At 44.3% G+C, this 16,414-nt stretch overlaps 4 protein-coding genes across 4 annotated transcripts; 3 read left to right on the forward strand and 1 right to left on the reverse strand.

The window, feature by feature from the left end:
- The first annotated feature begins 2,158 nt into the window (after positions 1-2,158).
- Positions 2,159-3,013, forward strand: LOC124219992 (uncharacterized). The gene has a single exon (XM_046628316.1). It carries the CDS (start codon positions 2,159-2,161, stop codon positions 3,011-3,013), a length of 855 nt encoding a protein of 284 aa, XP_046484272.1.
- A 614-nt stretch (positions 3,014-3,627) lies between these two features.
- LOC138191372 (uncharacterized) lies at positions 3,628-4,113 on the forward strand. The gene has a single exon (XM_069138117.1). It carries the CDS (start codon positions 3,628-3,630, stop codon positions 4,111-4,113), a length of 486 nt encoding a protein of 161 aa, XP_068994218.1.
- Positions 4,114-8,224: 4,111 nt separating this feature from the next.
- On the reverse strand, positions 8,225-9,084 carry LOC124220003 (uncharacterized). Its single transcript, XM_046628325.2, has 2 exons — positions 8,970-9,084; positions 8,225-8,745 (listed from the first exon to the last, which is right to left on the reverse strand). Exons 1-2 carry the CDS (start codon positions 9,082-9,084, stop codon positions 8,225-8,227), a joined length of 636 nt encoding a protein of 211 aa, XP_046484281.2.
- A 3,118-nt stretch (positions 9,085-12,202) lies between these two features.
- On the forward strand, positions 12,203-12,820 carry LOC124220007 (uncharacterized). Its single transcript, XM_046628339.1, has one exon. The coding sequence runs from the start codon at positions 12,203-12,205 to the stop codon at positions 12,818-12,820; it is 618 nt and encodes a 205-aa protein (XP_046484295.1).
- Positions 12,821-16,414: the final 3,594 nt, after the last annotated feature.

Below are 16,414 nucleotides of genomic sequence, written 5' to 3' on the forward strand. Positions count from 1 at the left end.
ATGTGGTGAAGCAGCAGACATTTCCAAGGCTCTTCTGAATTTGTTCTCTTCTTGCTGTTCTAGACGACGACGAGGGACGTTGCCACGGGTATTGCTACCAGTACGTCGTGGGCTTTCGTGATCCGTCTGACCTATAGGCCACTGTGGACTAGGCTTTCGCGTAAGGCGTACGTTCGAGAACGCGTTGTAGTGTCGAATCCGTATTCGACAAGATATCATGGCTTACATTGGCTTACGCGGTGGAGAATCGTTCGTTTTCTAATAAGCGATTTTGGTGAGGGATCGGTATAGGCATCGTATTTATACCTTGATGGTCCCAGTCTGAATTGGCTGGGGAGCCCACCTCATTGATGCGCAGTGTCGGTGGCAGTAATCAGTTTTGAGCAAGCCCGTATAATGCTTAGTAACGTGGTGGGTTTTTTACGGTTGAAGGGGCTATCTGAGTAGGACCTTCCACTTCCGATTCTACGAGACGCGCGGTATCCACTTGAATTCGCGGTATCGCTCCGGTATGATTGCTGGGCAGTCTTAAAATATTAGAAACATTCGGATCATCGTTAGTTGGTAATTGGTTATTTGATTGTTGCATTTCCTGAAACATTTGGTTGGTGACGCCTTCAAGCGTGTCTTCGGGACGTGGAACTGTCTCAGAGTTTCGATTTATATCTACATTATTGCGACAAATGAAGTCGTGTTCACGGCGTTCTTGATTTCTCAATTGAATAAAACGGGTAACCTCTTCTATAGGCAAATCTTCGCGGCGAGCAAGTTGACGCGCAGTCAACCTCTCTCCGTTTAATTGCTCTAGACCAAGACGGTATCTACCCATTGCAGTTAAATCATCACTTTCGGTGGCTTCTTGTAGCCTATTCACAAGTTGAGTCATTTGGTTTGTCAAATCCCAAAATCTCTCTTCAAACCGGGATTCAGAAGTGACGGATTGTCCATTTTCTGCAGTCTCAGCAATAGTTGGAGGTACTGCCGATCTCCGGTCGTTGTTTTCGTTCACTTCCATGGTGATTTTATTTTCAAATTCACCTTGAGTCAAGCTTTGACTTCATTTATTTGAATGATTCAAGTTTGACCCTCAAATTTTCAGTTTTAATCACGATTTTTCTTCGATACGTTTATGGTGACTCGTGTAAGTAGCAAAATGTTCATACTTACGCTAGGAGTAGCCAAATTGAGGTGTGCAGCATCATACTCGAATATCGTTATAGCCGTCGGTACGAGGCTTTGATGTCCTGGAGTCTCTGACAAGCACCAAGGGCAAGAATATAAGAGAAGTCCGAGTCTGAGTGTCCTTATTCTCAATTCACTTCACTCACTTGGTTCAAACGCGAAGTTCATTCTATCTAAGGAGTGCAGAATTTTATACTTGCTTTCTTTTTAATAAATACACAGGTTCACTATGGAAATTGACCAGTGCAGAATTGGGCGGTCTACACTCAGTCCCTGATTATCAAGCGGTCTACACACAGTCCTTGACTGTCTACGCAAGGCGGCCTTTCACTCTATCCCTTGCTAGGTGCAATCCGTAATTACTTCTAAACGCGTAGCCGAAGGTTCGCGCATGGATTTATTGGTTTCATGCACTCACTTCCAAAGTTCATCACTATGATCTAGCCTTTTGATACGCGTGCCGCGTTCGTTGGTTTAAACCGGATCCTGGCAGGATCGCCAAACTTGTCATGCGGAAATGACGCAACGGTTATATATATTCATATGTTTATTCAAAACGGAGAATTTCGTTATAATCGATTACAACAATTGTGAGTGCGGGCGTTAACGCTATATTAAATTTATGCATAAGCAAAATTAGGCGTGCGTTACGCCGGGAGGCAGTATTGAGAATGACTAGTGGGCCTCTCGCTAGGCTCAGCGACAGTGCATATAATCGCGTAATTTGAGCACTGCTGCCGATAAGGAAGCCAAGCGCGCAAGGTGGGCTCTGCTGCACGATGAATATCGCACTCGTATGAATAATCCCCAGCATGTTCCTACGAGAGGATATAAAACTGTTACATTTTATGACAAATGTTCCAGCTCTATCACAACGGAAAGATTGCTTAGCCGATGGAAATTATTCCTCGCGAAAAACCCAGATCATTAAAAAGCGTCCGCGGAATTCATGAACGAATATGAATCAATATATCACATGAGTGGAGTCTCAAAACTCGAGTCAAGCGACACCCCGATCGTGTACTTGCCTTATCACCCAGTCTTTCGAGAAAAAAATCAAACGCCCAAACTCCGTGTTGTATTCAACGCCTCATACAAAACATCAAACAGCACATCAATCAACGACCACATGGTCACTGGGCCTAAATTACAAGCCGAACTTTCCGTGGTCCTATCCCAATGGCGAGCATATCCGTTCGTCTTCATCGCGGATATCGCTAAAATGTACAGGCAAATCCTCGTTGAGCCCCGCGACAGAGATTATCAACCCGTGCTATGGCGATCCAAGACTACAGATCCTATCGTAGAATATCGACTGAACACAGTCACGTATGGAACTCATCCTGCACCCTATTCAGCTCAGCGTGTCCCAAAACAACTCGTTGGCCATGAAGGAGAAGCGTATCCTCGCGCGTCTATTGTTCTTGAGAAAGACACATTTGTCGACGATCTGCTCTTTGGAGATTTTGACGAGCGTTTGGCCTCCCGGACGCGCGTAGAAGTCACGACGCTGCTCAAGAAAGCAAAACTGGAGCCTCGTAAATGGGCAAGCAACGCACCTCATTTGATCTCTGACGTTGACCCTGCGAATCATGGATTGGCATGGGATCCATCGTCACCTGACGCCCATGGTGTCAAGGTGTTAAGCATCCAATGGAACCCGACTAAAGATATATTTCAATTTTCCGTCAAGATCGACGTCCCTGACACGCTATCCAAACGACGAGTCTTTTTAATCCTCGCGCAATTGTTTGATCCACTCGGCTGGGTTGCGCCCCCCATTATCAAGGGCAAGATCCTTATGCAACATCTATGGCTGAATGATGTCTAGTGGGACGATAATCTCTCGCCGTTACTCATGACACAATGGATTCACTGTGTCAAATCTCTCTCTTTATTGTCTGACGTCACAATTCCGCGATGGAATGGATTTCACACTAATAATATCGACAACCAACTTCACGGCTTCGCTGATGCGTCCACCGAGACAATTCGCACAATTAATGCCCATGGCGAAGTCTTTGTGTCGTTGATCATCAGCAAGACGAAAGTCGCTCCTAGCAAACAAGTAAAAATTCATAGACTCGAGCTCCAAGCCGTGCTGCTGTTAGCCGAACTTATCACCGCCATCCGCGACGTTCGCGCTTTCGCTGAAATTCCAGTTCAATACTGGACACACTCGAGTATCACGCTGTCATGGTTACCTAGCACGCATTCAATTGAAAGTTGCTTGTCTCCAATCGTGTATCTGATATCGACGCAATTCTTCCCAATCATTCGTGGAGACACGTCCCGACGCAAGGTCATCCGGCCGATCTGGCGTCTCGCGGTGCTCAAGCAGCTGACCTGATTGAGTCAAACCTGTGGTGGAACGGGCCAGACTGGCTCACACGTGACCCCGATCATTGGCCAAATGCCTTCCCAGACCCACCTACAGATGCAGACATGGAAATAAAAGCGTCAGTCCACGTCGCCACAACGTCAGAGCGCGATCTACTGCACCGCATCGCCCTCAAGATCTCCTCATGGACTGAAGCCGTCTACGTAATCACATACGTTCGTAGATACGTGCTCAATCTACAAGCACGAGTGCAAAGCCGAGGCCCGACTCCGATCGAGCGGCGACCATGTCATCACGATTACCTCATGTCCACCGAACTGTCATCAGCGACAATCACCCTATACAAATATCTTCAAACCCAAATGTTTCCTACGGAGCTTCGTGCTGTCGAACCTGGTCAACCAGTCCCGCGAAAAAGTCGGATTTTCTCTCTCAATCCTATTATCGACCCAGATACAAAGGTTCTCTGTGTCGGAGGTCGTCTCCAACACTCCGATCTCCCGTACGAACGTCAGCATCCCATTATTTTGGGCGCGCACCCCCTCGTAACAAAGTTCATTCGTCATGTTCATATTCAGTGTCTGCACTGAGGAACAAAACTCACGTTGAGAACAATTCCATAAACCGGCTGGTTACTTCAACCACGGCCGCAAATCAAATCGGTCATCTATAAATTCATAACATGCACTCGACTTTGCGCCAAAAGCTTGTTGAAAATTATGGCCGATCTTCCGAAATCTCGCGTCTCCAAAGTCACTCGCGCTTTCTTCTGTTATGGAGTGGACTATGCTGGACCCATTCAAGTCCGCACGTCAAGCGGTCGAGGACATAAAACGAGCCCTTGTCATATCGCAGTTTTCGATTGTTTTGCCGTAAAAGCGATTCATTTGGAACTTGTGTCAAATTACTCCTCAGCTGCATTCATCGCAGCATATAAGTGCTTTACAGCACGACGGGGAATTCCCTCGCGAATACAAAGCGACTGTGGCACTACGTTTAAAGGCGCAGATCGCCTATTGCAAGAAAATGTAAAAAAGCTACGACTGATCCCCAACTTCAAGCATGGTCTCGCGATTACATTCACTCAAAGCTGGTCAGCTAGTTCGTCTTGAAGGTCAGAATCTGCCTCCAGGTAAATGGAACCTAGCCCGCAGTGTGGACTGTCACTTAGGGCCCGACAGCCATATTCGCGTCGTAAAAATTAAGACAGCATCGTCAGAGTATGTACGTCCGATCTCTGAAATAGTCATGTTACCAACTGATCTCGATAATGAACACTCATGTCCTTAACTGTATTATGTTTTAATGGGTCATTGCTGTTGCAATCAACCGATATATCTAGTTGATAAGTAAAAAGGCCGATACGGTCTCTTGGTTCATCTTCCTTTCTCTTTTTTTTTGTTGAAATCGCACGATTTTAACGCGGGCGATTTGTTTCCGACCTAGTCACATGAAAAATAATAGCGTCGTTCCCCTGAATTAGGGCAGCACCGTACGGCCGAAAGATATCTGTTTGTCCTTCCACCGGCTCCGGTAGAATAGGTGGTGTTAAACGGAAGCAGCGGAGAAAGCGTCAGGTACGGACTAATTTATCGAAACATATACTGAGAGAGTTATACATATATGTATATTTTTTTAGTATTGTGGGTTTTTGTTGAGAATGAGCTTCATCATAGTATATTGAACATTGTAGTTGTAAAAGAGTGAAAAGTGAAACAAAAAAAAAAAATAAAGCGATAATACACGGTTACGACTGTGAATGATGTTGCACCGTTATGATTGTGAAATAAACTGGACTCAAAGCAAATTATTTTTGACCCCATGCACCGCTTGTTGAAACCAACAGCGATCCTGAAGCTCCAGTCCTCCCACAAAACAATATTCTTGCAAGTCCGTTATGTATCATTCATGTTCTTATTTTTCGCATCCAGCGCATGGCAGGTATATTTTGCAGTGACAGATCAGATTCCTATCTGTTATGTAATACATCCAAATCAGAGCCATTGAATAAACGTACTTAATACATATCTGTCAGTCCGTGTAACATCCGATGATTTATTTTATGCGCACGTGCACATGTGCACGCTGCCAAAAAAAAGCAGACAAATACCAGGATATATAAGGTAAAGATTGTTTATTACCACCCAGAATATTGAAATAGAATGTGTCATAAAAGTAACCAGCCTCAAATGACAAAGCATAAAAAAGATACTAGAATATAGAAATTCAACATGTAGTGTCATACAAGTAATAATAAGGAAACGGGTATATATTGCCGTTACGCGTATTTTGCTTAATATACAGGTAATAGCATATCAAAATTCAACGTGTTACAGCGAGAAATAAGTACACACTACTTATCATGGTTCTTGGAGTGTTTAATCACTTATCAAGAGTTCTCTTCTAACGCTAATCAGGATGAGATGAGTGAGTGCGAGGGTGAATGAATAAAACCTTAACTTTACGAGACAAGAAAAGGATGCTTGATTTGGCATAATTCTCCTCATGAGACTGAGGGAAAAGCCAAAGCAAGTCAAATATTCATTTAAGGCAAATAAAATTGACAGGATACAGGGCAGTGAATTCGCTGGTGTGTTTTTTCTCAACTAAATTGATTGATCATTCAATAATATTAAACTAGCTTACCAAGTACGGATTTAAATAAATGAAACGCCGCAACTTCCGACGGTCACGTGGAAGCGGGGCAACGGGGAGCGTCCAAGATGGCCTATAGCCGTACAAACAACGGTCTCGACGCGGCGACAACTCGGGAATGCAACGCTGAGATACTCGGGCAACAGATCTGTCGCTGCGTCGACGCTCGCCCCGGGAACGGGCACCTTCGATCACCGGAGGATGGACCGCGTCCCCACAAACCAAACCTAGACTCGCGCGAACCTTGAAACTCCGCGGAACGAAAAATATGATGCAATCTCAACGCACGAAAAGAAACAAAAGCTTCACAACACGTCCTACCTTGTAACGTGGCGTTTTAGAGTCGCCCGTCACAAGGGCACACAACCGTTGTTTATCTCTACGAAACGCGTCCTGATCGGGATACTCCAATCGAACTCGATACAAAGTAGGCAATACCTACTCTTAACTAATTCTTTCTTTGTAAATTCTGTATTTTGCGCTCCGGCGCACGCTAATAAGGTACTTGGACGACAACGATCCTGGTCACCGAGGGATCAACAGCTACCGATATCTACCGTTTCCAGCTCTCGACGACTTCGCCTACCAACGGTTTAGTAAGACTACACTAGCTACCTTGGTGCACTTCCACACACCTGGGGTAGCATCCACCCGAACCTCTCGTATCGCCTCGACTGCCGGTGAAGAGGGAAGTAAAAGTCCTCCCTACAGCCGAAGGTACTACTCTTCAAGGAGAAACCAACCGCCCGCCTTATCGGATGCCGTAAGGATGGCATACAGGGCAGCCCGTAGCCTGCCATCTTCCGACTTACCGGCCTGGTGCCGGACCGACCCCAAACCACTACGTCCAGATTGATAAAGCCTTCATTCTGAGGATCGACGCAGCCTTCCTAACAGCAAGGACTAATCATGTGAGTCATGATCCACGGTTTTGAGTTACGGTAAGCCACCGTGTGACTACATGATCTCTTCGATTATAAGCAGCCGGCCACTGCCTATATAATGAAGCCGGTGGAAATGAACTATGAGGCGTCACTTTCCACTCGGCACCGTTGACCAAGAGGCACCCTACGTATGCCTCTGTCAAAGGAGTCCCCAATGATAGGCAAGCTAGACAGTAAACTGAAGCACCTAATAAATCGTACGAGTTGATGTCAACGACGAAATCACGAGCAGCACATTACGCCACATCTAGCGGTAATCTTCGACAACGCATGATCACGCCGTAACCGATATTCGCCACAGGGGGATGGCGTATTTGCGGTGGGGGTCAACCAACCAATCAAACGGAAGAAGAATCGGTTACATGACAAAATATCCCGCGACAAAATATCCCGTGACAAAATATACCCGTAAGGAAAAAATAACTGTACAAACATTGTACATGCGAATCAGCAAGAAAAAAAGATATTCATTGCCAACTCAATATAATGATATGAAGACAATGATCTGTATTCAATATCTCTCACTATCTCACGAAATACAATTAACATGAGCTCTCGCTACTCAAGAAAAAACAAAGTTCAAGAAAAATAAATATCATGATAACAACTCAATACAACGATAATGTATGTAATTTATTGCTAACTCAATATATGAATACAGTGATCAATAAACACGAGTCCACGCTACCTAAGAAGAAACAAACAAAGACCGAAAAAAATAAATATTTAGCTATTTAGCGCACGCTACCCACTTTTACAACGATATATTGTGTGCTATACCACGCAAAAACTCCATCGTATTATCGTTCTTGTATTGCAACACTATAGTCTTCATTTTTCACCGAAATTTCGGTATTTCCGACGCTTTGGGCGTATCACAGTCAATGAGCAATTCGGTCGTACTCTGCTCCAATTTCAAAGCTGTTATGAATTTTACAATCGAAGCGTCGTTAACTCGCAATCGCTCGTTATATCCGCGATGCCAGCCTTCAACAACATTATTGGTGCGCGGCTCATCCACCAACACTGCGGAATAGCAATTCCACATGCTGATCGGAAACAACCGAGATCGACGACGTTTCCGTCTGGACATAAGTCCAATTCACGTATCCTCGAGGTAATCGGTAACTGGCATCATTATATCCTCGTTATTTTCAAAATAATCCGATGCCATCAGGGTTTCGAATGCCGCGACGACATCGTCGACAGGGACAAATGCTAAGACGATCAACATTTTCACGTGAGGAGCAAACTCAGCATCTTCACCGTACTTCACTTGCAAACCAACGCTTTGAATGTGTCGCCATATACATTGCGCGAAATGAAAATGGCAACCTCGAATATCGATTCCGGGGAAACACTCAGTACAGGCATTAGCAAAACTTCGTTCGAAGTCGATCATAATACTCCGAGGATTCAACTCAGGCCTGCGCTCTTCTAAACAATTCAGCACCGAAACGTGAACATCCTTATACTTGCTTGGTGCCAGTACATAAACTAGAGGGATGACTTCGCCTTTATCCAGTCTATAAATGGTGTACATTTGCGCAAAAATAGACGGGATTGATTTGAATGTACCATCGCCAAACACTATTCGCATTTTCCCAAGAACTCCAGATTCTTCTTCGTCGTGAAAACCAAAAATCGATCAGGACCACCACTGTCGTGCAACAAAAACGAATCACCTTTCTCAATTATTATGAATATATCCGTTAATACAAGGTCCCCGCGTGTTGCTGGATTAGTGAGCTGAGGATTCACTTTTTTCCTCGTTCTTTGCACATTACCAGCCAAATCAGAAGTATTCGGAATCTACGCAACCCCAGCAACTGAAATTTTAGACGTACCAGCACTAACCACGGCACTTGTGTGTTCATCTGATGTTGCAGCACGTTTCTTTAAGGCCACGATCGTCTTTCGCGCTTCAATTTTTGCACTGTCAGGAGCATGATTGTGCTCCATTTCTTCCAAAACTTTCCCTGCAATAACGATAATATACCTTCGTTTACTATACACTCACATACATACATACAAAGATACATATATATATAAATTACATAAATACATATATATTTTGAGCCCTATTGGCTTTATCTTCCGTTTCATAATTTTTGGAGTTTACTCCTTAAGAAACGATTTGAGTTATAGGGCCCGGTACGGAAGTTATATGAGGAGTAAAATGAAGTGTAACACGAAAACTTGAGGCGTTATAGAAAGAGACAAACATATATATTGAACGTGCAAAAGAATGAGATGGAATACATTACACAGCGTATCCTATACTCGGGGTCTCCTCTTTGTGCGGTGCTTCGTAGTCTCACTGTATAGTTCACTACCTCTGGCCTGAGAGTGAATGTGTGCGTATGTTTATACGTGTGTGTTATGTGCCTGCGTATGAATTTATAAGACGTGACGTTATCACGTCAAAATATTTGAAAATAATATTTGAAAATATGGAAGAAATTGATTCAGATGACAATGAAGAAGAATCCGAAAAACACATGGATGCGGTTGATTGGTAAGCTTATCGTTTACATTTATGAATAATATACATTTCAAATACGAACAACTAGATCTTTTATTTAGTGTTTTTATTACTTTCGATTAATTGATTTAATATACATATTTTATATTTATATAATATTCTATATTACTTATATTAACCCTTAGCGGCACACATTTTTCCTCACTTACTATCGACTTGAATTTTGTACTCGGGGGCTTTCAGGGTCGCTGATTAAGAATCCGCACTCAAAATTTAAAAATTAAAGATCCTGGTCCAAAACGCAAAAAGTCGCTTGACGAAAGCGAAAGTTGGCACTCGACAGTTTTCGGAGTCGCTAATCACCAATCTGCACTCAAAAGTTAGAAATTCAAGATGGCGGATCCAATATGCCGGACCGAAAATGTGAAAAGTCGTTTGACGGGAAGGAAAGTTGGTACTCAGGGGTTTTTGCGGTCACTTATTACGAATGTGCACTCAAAATTTGGAAATTTTCCAAGTAATATAAATAATCCGGATAATTACAGATATATGTTTGCTTCTCTTATCATTTTGGAAGATGCGTTCAGTTACCCTCTTTTTCTATTCGATATATATCATAATTATCATTCGTAAGGAGTAGACTCCAGTCGTGCGTCGGAGCTGACACACACGCTTTTTTTTTGTAATAGTGGTATGCCTTATATTTTATTTCTGTTATTGCTGATTATATTTTTATTTATTTCCTGCCTATTGTACCGTATATCGATTTCCTTAGAGTATAAACGAGCGTACAATCAGCCTAATACTACCACACCTTTTTCTATTGCTATTGTCAATTCTTTATTAATTCTGCTTGTTATTCTTTTCTCTGTATCTTGTTAATTTGAGTTCTGCGTAATATTCTTGATTCTTTGGTACTGCGCTGCGGTGTATTTAGTGTATCTCTTTATTTTGTGAACTCTCCGAAATTCTCACTCTCTCATAATTTTGTATTCTCTGGTGATTTTGTATTCTCTCAAGAGTTATGTTTAAGAATTCATTGTTTGATTCTTCAGATCCGTAATTATTGTGAATCATTGATTCTATCGTTTATGAGTAACTCTACCGAAAATTATCTATCGTACTTGACCGTATATCTAGTCGATCGTTTACGCTACCGATTTTATAAATTATTCATGAATGTCAATCTTTCGTACTGATTAGAATCTACGGTAAATTCGTCGTATTCTCCCGTTATTATCTACCGAGCTATCGTTAATTTGTTTTTTACCGATTGCAATAAAGTTTTCATTCTCGTTTTCAATTAACAGAATAATAACTTCCGTAGCGTCATTTGCAACTTGGGTAAGATCACGTCGCCCAGTGACGTGTAGTTTTAAGTAAATTCCGGCATTATATCGCTTCTCCCGACCTACGCTCATTTTTCTCGGTCAACTACCGTCTCTCGTTTCAAAGCTACCGTTTAATTCTATTCTACCGAAATTTTTGTGGACAACTATTGCTTATTTTATTAACTACCGGTATCGATACCATTTCATTTGTCTGTCTTAACCCTGTAACCTACTCGACAATATATGACCGATTGACCTGTTCATTTTTCCTGACTTGAGTTTATTCTTTATTCCATTATTTTCTTTAATTATCAAACTCAAAAAAAAGGCCGCTACCCACACCTAGCCCCGCTTCTGATCAAGATTCGCGAGCATCTAAAAAACCGGCCAACGACAACATCTGGGCGGTAGTGACTCGGCGAAGAAAAACGAAGGAAAAAGTGCCACAAGACTCGACAGCAACAGCGAAAGCGCCCCAAAAGCCAAACGTTAAAGATGGCCCTTTGGCAAATAGCCATCGTAAGGCGAACAGAAGGAAACCAAGAACAAAGGCTGTTCTTGTCCAACCAGCAGAGGGGCGAACGTACGCCGAACTCCTTAAAGAGATCAAGGCCAAGGTAGACCCGAGCAAGACTGGCGTAAACATTAAGTCTATCACACAAACAAGGCGCGGAGGCGTCCTGCTGGAGATGAGCCGCAAGTCTGAAGACAGCGCAGCTTTTGCTGCCGCGATAAAGACAGCAACCACAAACATCGGCACGGTGAAAACACTGACACCACTGACGACGATAGAGATTCTTGATCTGGATGGAGTCTCTACCGAAACTGACGTTCGTGAAGCACTCAAGCGGGACTTCACGACAAACCTGGAGATTAAACGGGTCAACTTGACCAAGGTTACACCAAGAGGACAACGTGCGGCCTTCTGTGAGATAGACGAGGCCAGTGCAACCCAGGCCCTCGATAAAGCTCGCATAAAAATTGGATGGGTGAACTGCCGCATTCGCCCAGTCGTAAAAGTGACCCGATGCTTCAAATGCCTTGGGTATGGGCACCAAACACGTAGCTGTACGGGACCCGACAGGAGCAATTGTTGCTACAAGTGTGGCGGCGAAAACCACAAGTCGCAAGACTGCGCGGTGAAGCCAAAGTGCTTTCTTTGTACGCCGGACAAAGAAGTCCATGATGGCTTATGTCATATCGCCGGCTCCGGAGCTTGTAAGGCATTTCGCACCGCACTTGCCGAAGCTGCGAGAGGGCCGAAATGACGCGCTTATTACAGGGCAACCTGAACAGGTGCGCTTTGGCGCAAAATTTACTACACCAGCGTATCTTTGAAGACAAGATCGATATCTGCCTCATCTGCGAGCAACATCTGAACATCCAGGACAGAACATGGTTCGCTGATAAATCCGGCACGGCAGCGATCTGGATCGCAAACACGAAGAACGTCACCGTCGACAGCAGCGGATGCGGACCAGGATACGTCTGGATCAAAACCCCAACAGCCTATATTATGAGCGTCTACCTTTCACCCAATGAAGGGATTAGTGTGTTCCGCCAGAAAATGGCAAACATAGAAGACATCATCGATAAGTTCAACCAGGAAGTCATCGTAGCTGGTGATTTCAACGCGAAATCGGCTAAATGGGGTGCTGATTTCTCCGACACTAGAGGCAACGAAGTAGCAGACTTTGCAGCAAGACTTGACCTCATAGTGCTGAACACCGGAAATACTACGACTTTCAGAAGACCAGGATATCAGGAATCCATCCTCGACATCACGTTGGCGACTCCAAGGATCGCGAATATGATCGAGGATTGGACAGTATCAGAGGAATACAGTGGCAGTGATCATCAATATGTAACATTCAGTATTTGAATGGCAGCTATTTCGGTACCTCGTCGTGATCATCAACCGCGGAGGTGGAATGCCAAGAAGCTCGACTTAGACGCACTGCGAACTTCTCTGACACGAAGCTCGTCGTCTTTCCAGAACAACACGAATCCGAATACCCGTAATGAGACAGAAACATTAGTGTCAAAAACAATGGGATTGATTGTTGCCGCATGTGATGCTTCTATGCCACGATTGAAAAAACAAGGCTCTCATAGGCCGGCATATTGGTGGTCACTAGAGATAGCAGAGCTTCGGAAAACATGCTACAAGCTACGTCGACAAGCGACGAGAGCTACGAAACGCTCTCGGGACCAAAACCTACATTCGACCGAGTACAAGCAGGCTAAAAAGAACTTAAACCGGGCTATTAAAGCAAACAAAGCGAAACTGTGGCAGGAGATCTGCAATGACCTTGACAGAGACATCTGGGGTAAAGCCTACCAAATTGTCGTCAAACAACTTGGAAAAGCCTCACCAGAACCGCCGAAGCCGCCTGCTCTAATGAACAGCATCATAGCGGAGTTATTCCCAAAACACCAGCCGCGGAAGAAGAGGCACTATGCAAAAAACGGCACAACACCTTTCACAACCAAGGAGTTGCAAGATGCGGCTAAGACCATCAAGACAGGAAAAGCACCTGGCCCCGATGGCATTCCGGCATCGGTGATCAAGACGGTAGCCCTGGAATTCCCAGGAATACTCCTGAGCTCGTACAATGCATGTTTGGCAACCGGCACATTCCCCACGATCTGGAAGCGGCAAAGATTGGTCCTTTTAGACAAAGGGAAGGGAACTCCTATAACACCTTCGTCGTTTAGACCACTTTGCATGCTGGACATTGCCGGAAAACTACTCGAGAAGCTCATCCAGGGAAGGCTTCGAAACGACATTGACCGTGCCGGAGGTTTTGCTATTAACCAACACGGCTTTCGAAAGGGCCGATCGACAATCGGCGCGATCCAGAAGTTCATAGGGACGGCGAGAGAAGCATGGTCTGGTAGCCTCAAAGCTCGCAAGGTGTGTCTTGTCCTCACACTAGACATTAAAAACGCCTTCAACAGTGCTAATTGGGGCGACATTTTGGATGCATTGGAATACAAATTTGAAGCCGAGCCAGAAAATCTGGCAATAGTAAATGACTATCTCGACGAACGGACGCTGATAGCGGAAACGACAGAAGGCCCACAAGAGCATGACATCACAGCCGGCGTGCCGCAAGGTTCAATTATGGGACCCGATCTGTGGAACGCAGATTACGACGAGCTCCTGGAAATCCCGTTACCGAAGCAAGTGGAACTCACGGGCTTTGCAGACGACGTCGCAGCCACATTAGTGGTGGACAGCGCCGAGGAGGCAGAAATCCTACTTCGAGCAACCATTGATGCCGTTGAAACTTGGCTTGAGAAGCACCACCTGAAACTCGCCAAGCAAAAAACTGAAATGGTCGTCCTGACTCGACAAAAATGGTTTCCTAAACCTTTCATTGTCGACACGGGCGAGACAACATTGAGGTCTACCAGGACACTGCGTTACCTAGGAATAGTGATCGACGAGAAACTATCTTTTCGCGAGCACCTCGAAAACGCATGCACGAAGGCCAACAAGACGGTATCCAGTTTATCAAGGATCATGCTGAATACAACAGGACCACGGACCAAAAAGAGAAGGGTCCTCTTGGAAACAGTCCACTCAGTATTGCTCTACGGAGCAGAAATATGGGCAGACATTTTAAAACAGAAGACATACCGACGCAAGATGGCAGCAGTGCGGCGCCGAGGCGCACTCAGGGTTACCTGCGCATACCGCACGGTTTCTGAAGCGGCTGTATTAGTCATTGCGGGAGCAGCACCCATCGATTTATTAGCGTTCGAAAGAGCCAAGCTCTACGACGCTAAAAAGAACGGCGACAACTCCAAAGAGGCAATAACGAGAATAAAGAAAGAGACGCTACAGGAGTGGCAGGACCGATGGACCACGGGAGAGACGGGTAGATGGACGGCACGCCTGATCCCGAACATCAACGTCTGGCTCTCTCGGAAGCATGGAGAAATGGACTTCTTCCTGACCCAGTTCTTGACGGGCCATGGCCAATTCAACGACTACCTCTTCAGGATGAGACTACATGACAGGCCGACATGCAAGTATTGCCCGGACAAAATTGACGACGCCGAACACACGTTCTTCGAGTGTGTTCGGTGGAAGGACTACAGGAGCAGCATCGAAGAGAGTATAGGCACCAGGCTCTACCCCCCAAGCCTGGTTACCTATATGCTCAAACAAGAAGAAAACTGGTCAGCTGTTGCAACTTACGCACAGCACCTTCTGAAAGACAAGATTGCAGAAAGGGACCAGTAGCCAGGAGTAGGCGTCGCAAGACGCAGCACGGACTGGATTGATGTAATGCTAACGCGGTTCCAATCCAGTCCTCCCCGTAACATCTGCGGGGAGAGGGGAAGAGGAGTGTTTTTTTTAGTGGGTAAAAATCTCCACACTACCGACTATCGTTATCCGCCGTAGGATGGGCGGCGGAGTATTAATGATGGCGGTGTCTTCTGAAGATCTTTTTTCGTACCTCTTTATAAAAAAAACACACACACACACACACACACACACACACACACACACACACACACACACACACACACACACACATACATATATTGTGACCAATTTTTGAGGTCCGATCGTGGCACCACGTTGGGCGCCAATTTGTGACCGCCAATTATTTTCTGTTACTATCGTGGCCCCACTTTGGGCGCCATTTTGTAACACGATAAAATTTCTCGCAAGGGTTAAACGAAGAAATGAGATAATTGATCACCCTACGGCGCAGTCACTAACCTGAATAATTAGACATAGAAAGAGATACGATAAGAGAAAGATATGATTGTTGGGCGCCAGACGCACATGCGTCAAAAATAGATAATGAGAGAAAAAGATAAAGGTAAAGGTAAAGATAAAGATACTAAGTAAAGGTAAGGTCAGGTTCTACGACGGTTTTGCACAGCTTGCTCAGTATAGACACGATAATGGTAGAGGGGAGGGGTCGAATCCAATAGACAAAAGAAGAAACAGGTGAAGCAGAAATAGTATCGAATATATTGATTAAGAAACGATAAATTTTAATAACAAGCAACAACTGCAGAGATTAAGATACAATTAAGATAGATGCGATAATTAAAAATCTTTACAGCCAGAGAAAAGTTAAGCGAGAGATTTAACAAATAACGGAACGTTTTCCGAATAAGCGGGAAATATGCGTGAGCTCGCGATACTATAATTCGAGGTACTAACTAATACGGTTTTATAATGAATGTGCAGAACAGAAAAAGATATACGGTACTTAAATTAAGCATTAAGCAAGTAAACCATAAAATATGAGAAGCGATTATGAAACACATGCGAAATACAAAAATTGTAATAGTTATCACATTACCAGAATGATCAGAAATAGGCAAAGACAGGGAATTATGAATTACAAGATAAATTCAAGGCAACGGGTCCAGTAGAAAATTATCATAAAATATAGGTACTAACAGATGATACGTAGTCTCTAGTTTGCGGTAAGCGCGAGAA

The sequence above is a fragment of the Neodiprion pinetum genome, chromosome 1 (genome assembly GCF_021155775.2).
Source record: "Neodiprion pinetum isolate iyNeoPine1 chromosome 1, iyNeoPine1.2, whole genome shotgun sequence".
NCBI lineage: Eukaryota > Metazoa > Arthropoda > Insecta > Hymenoptera > Diprionidae > Neodiprion > Neodiprion pinetum.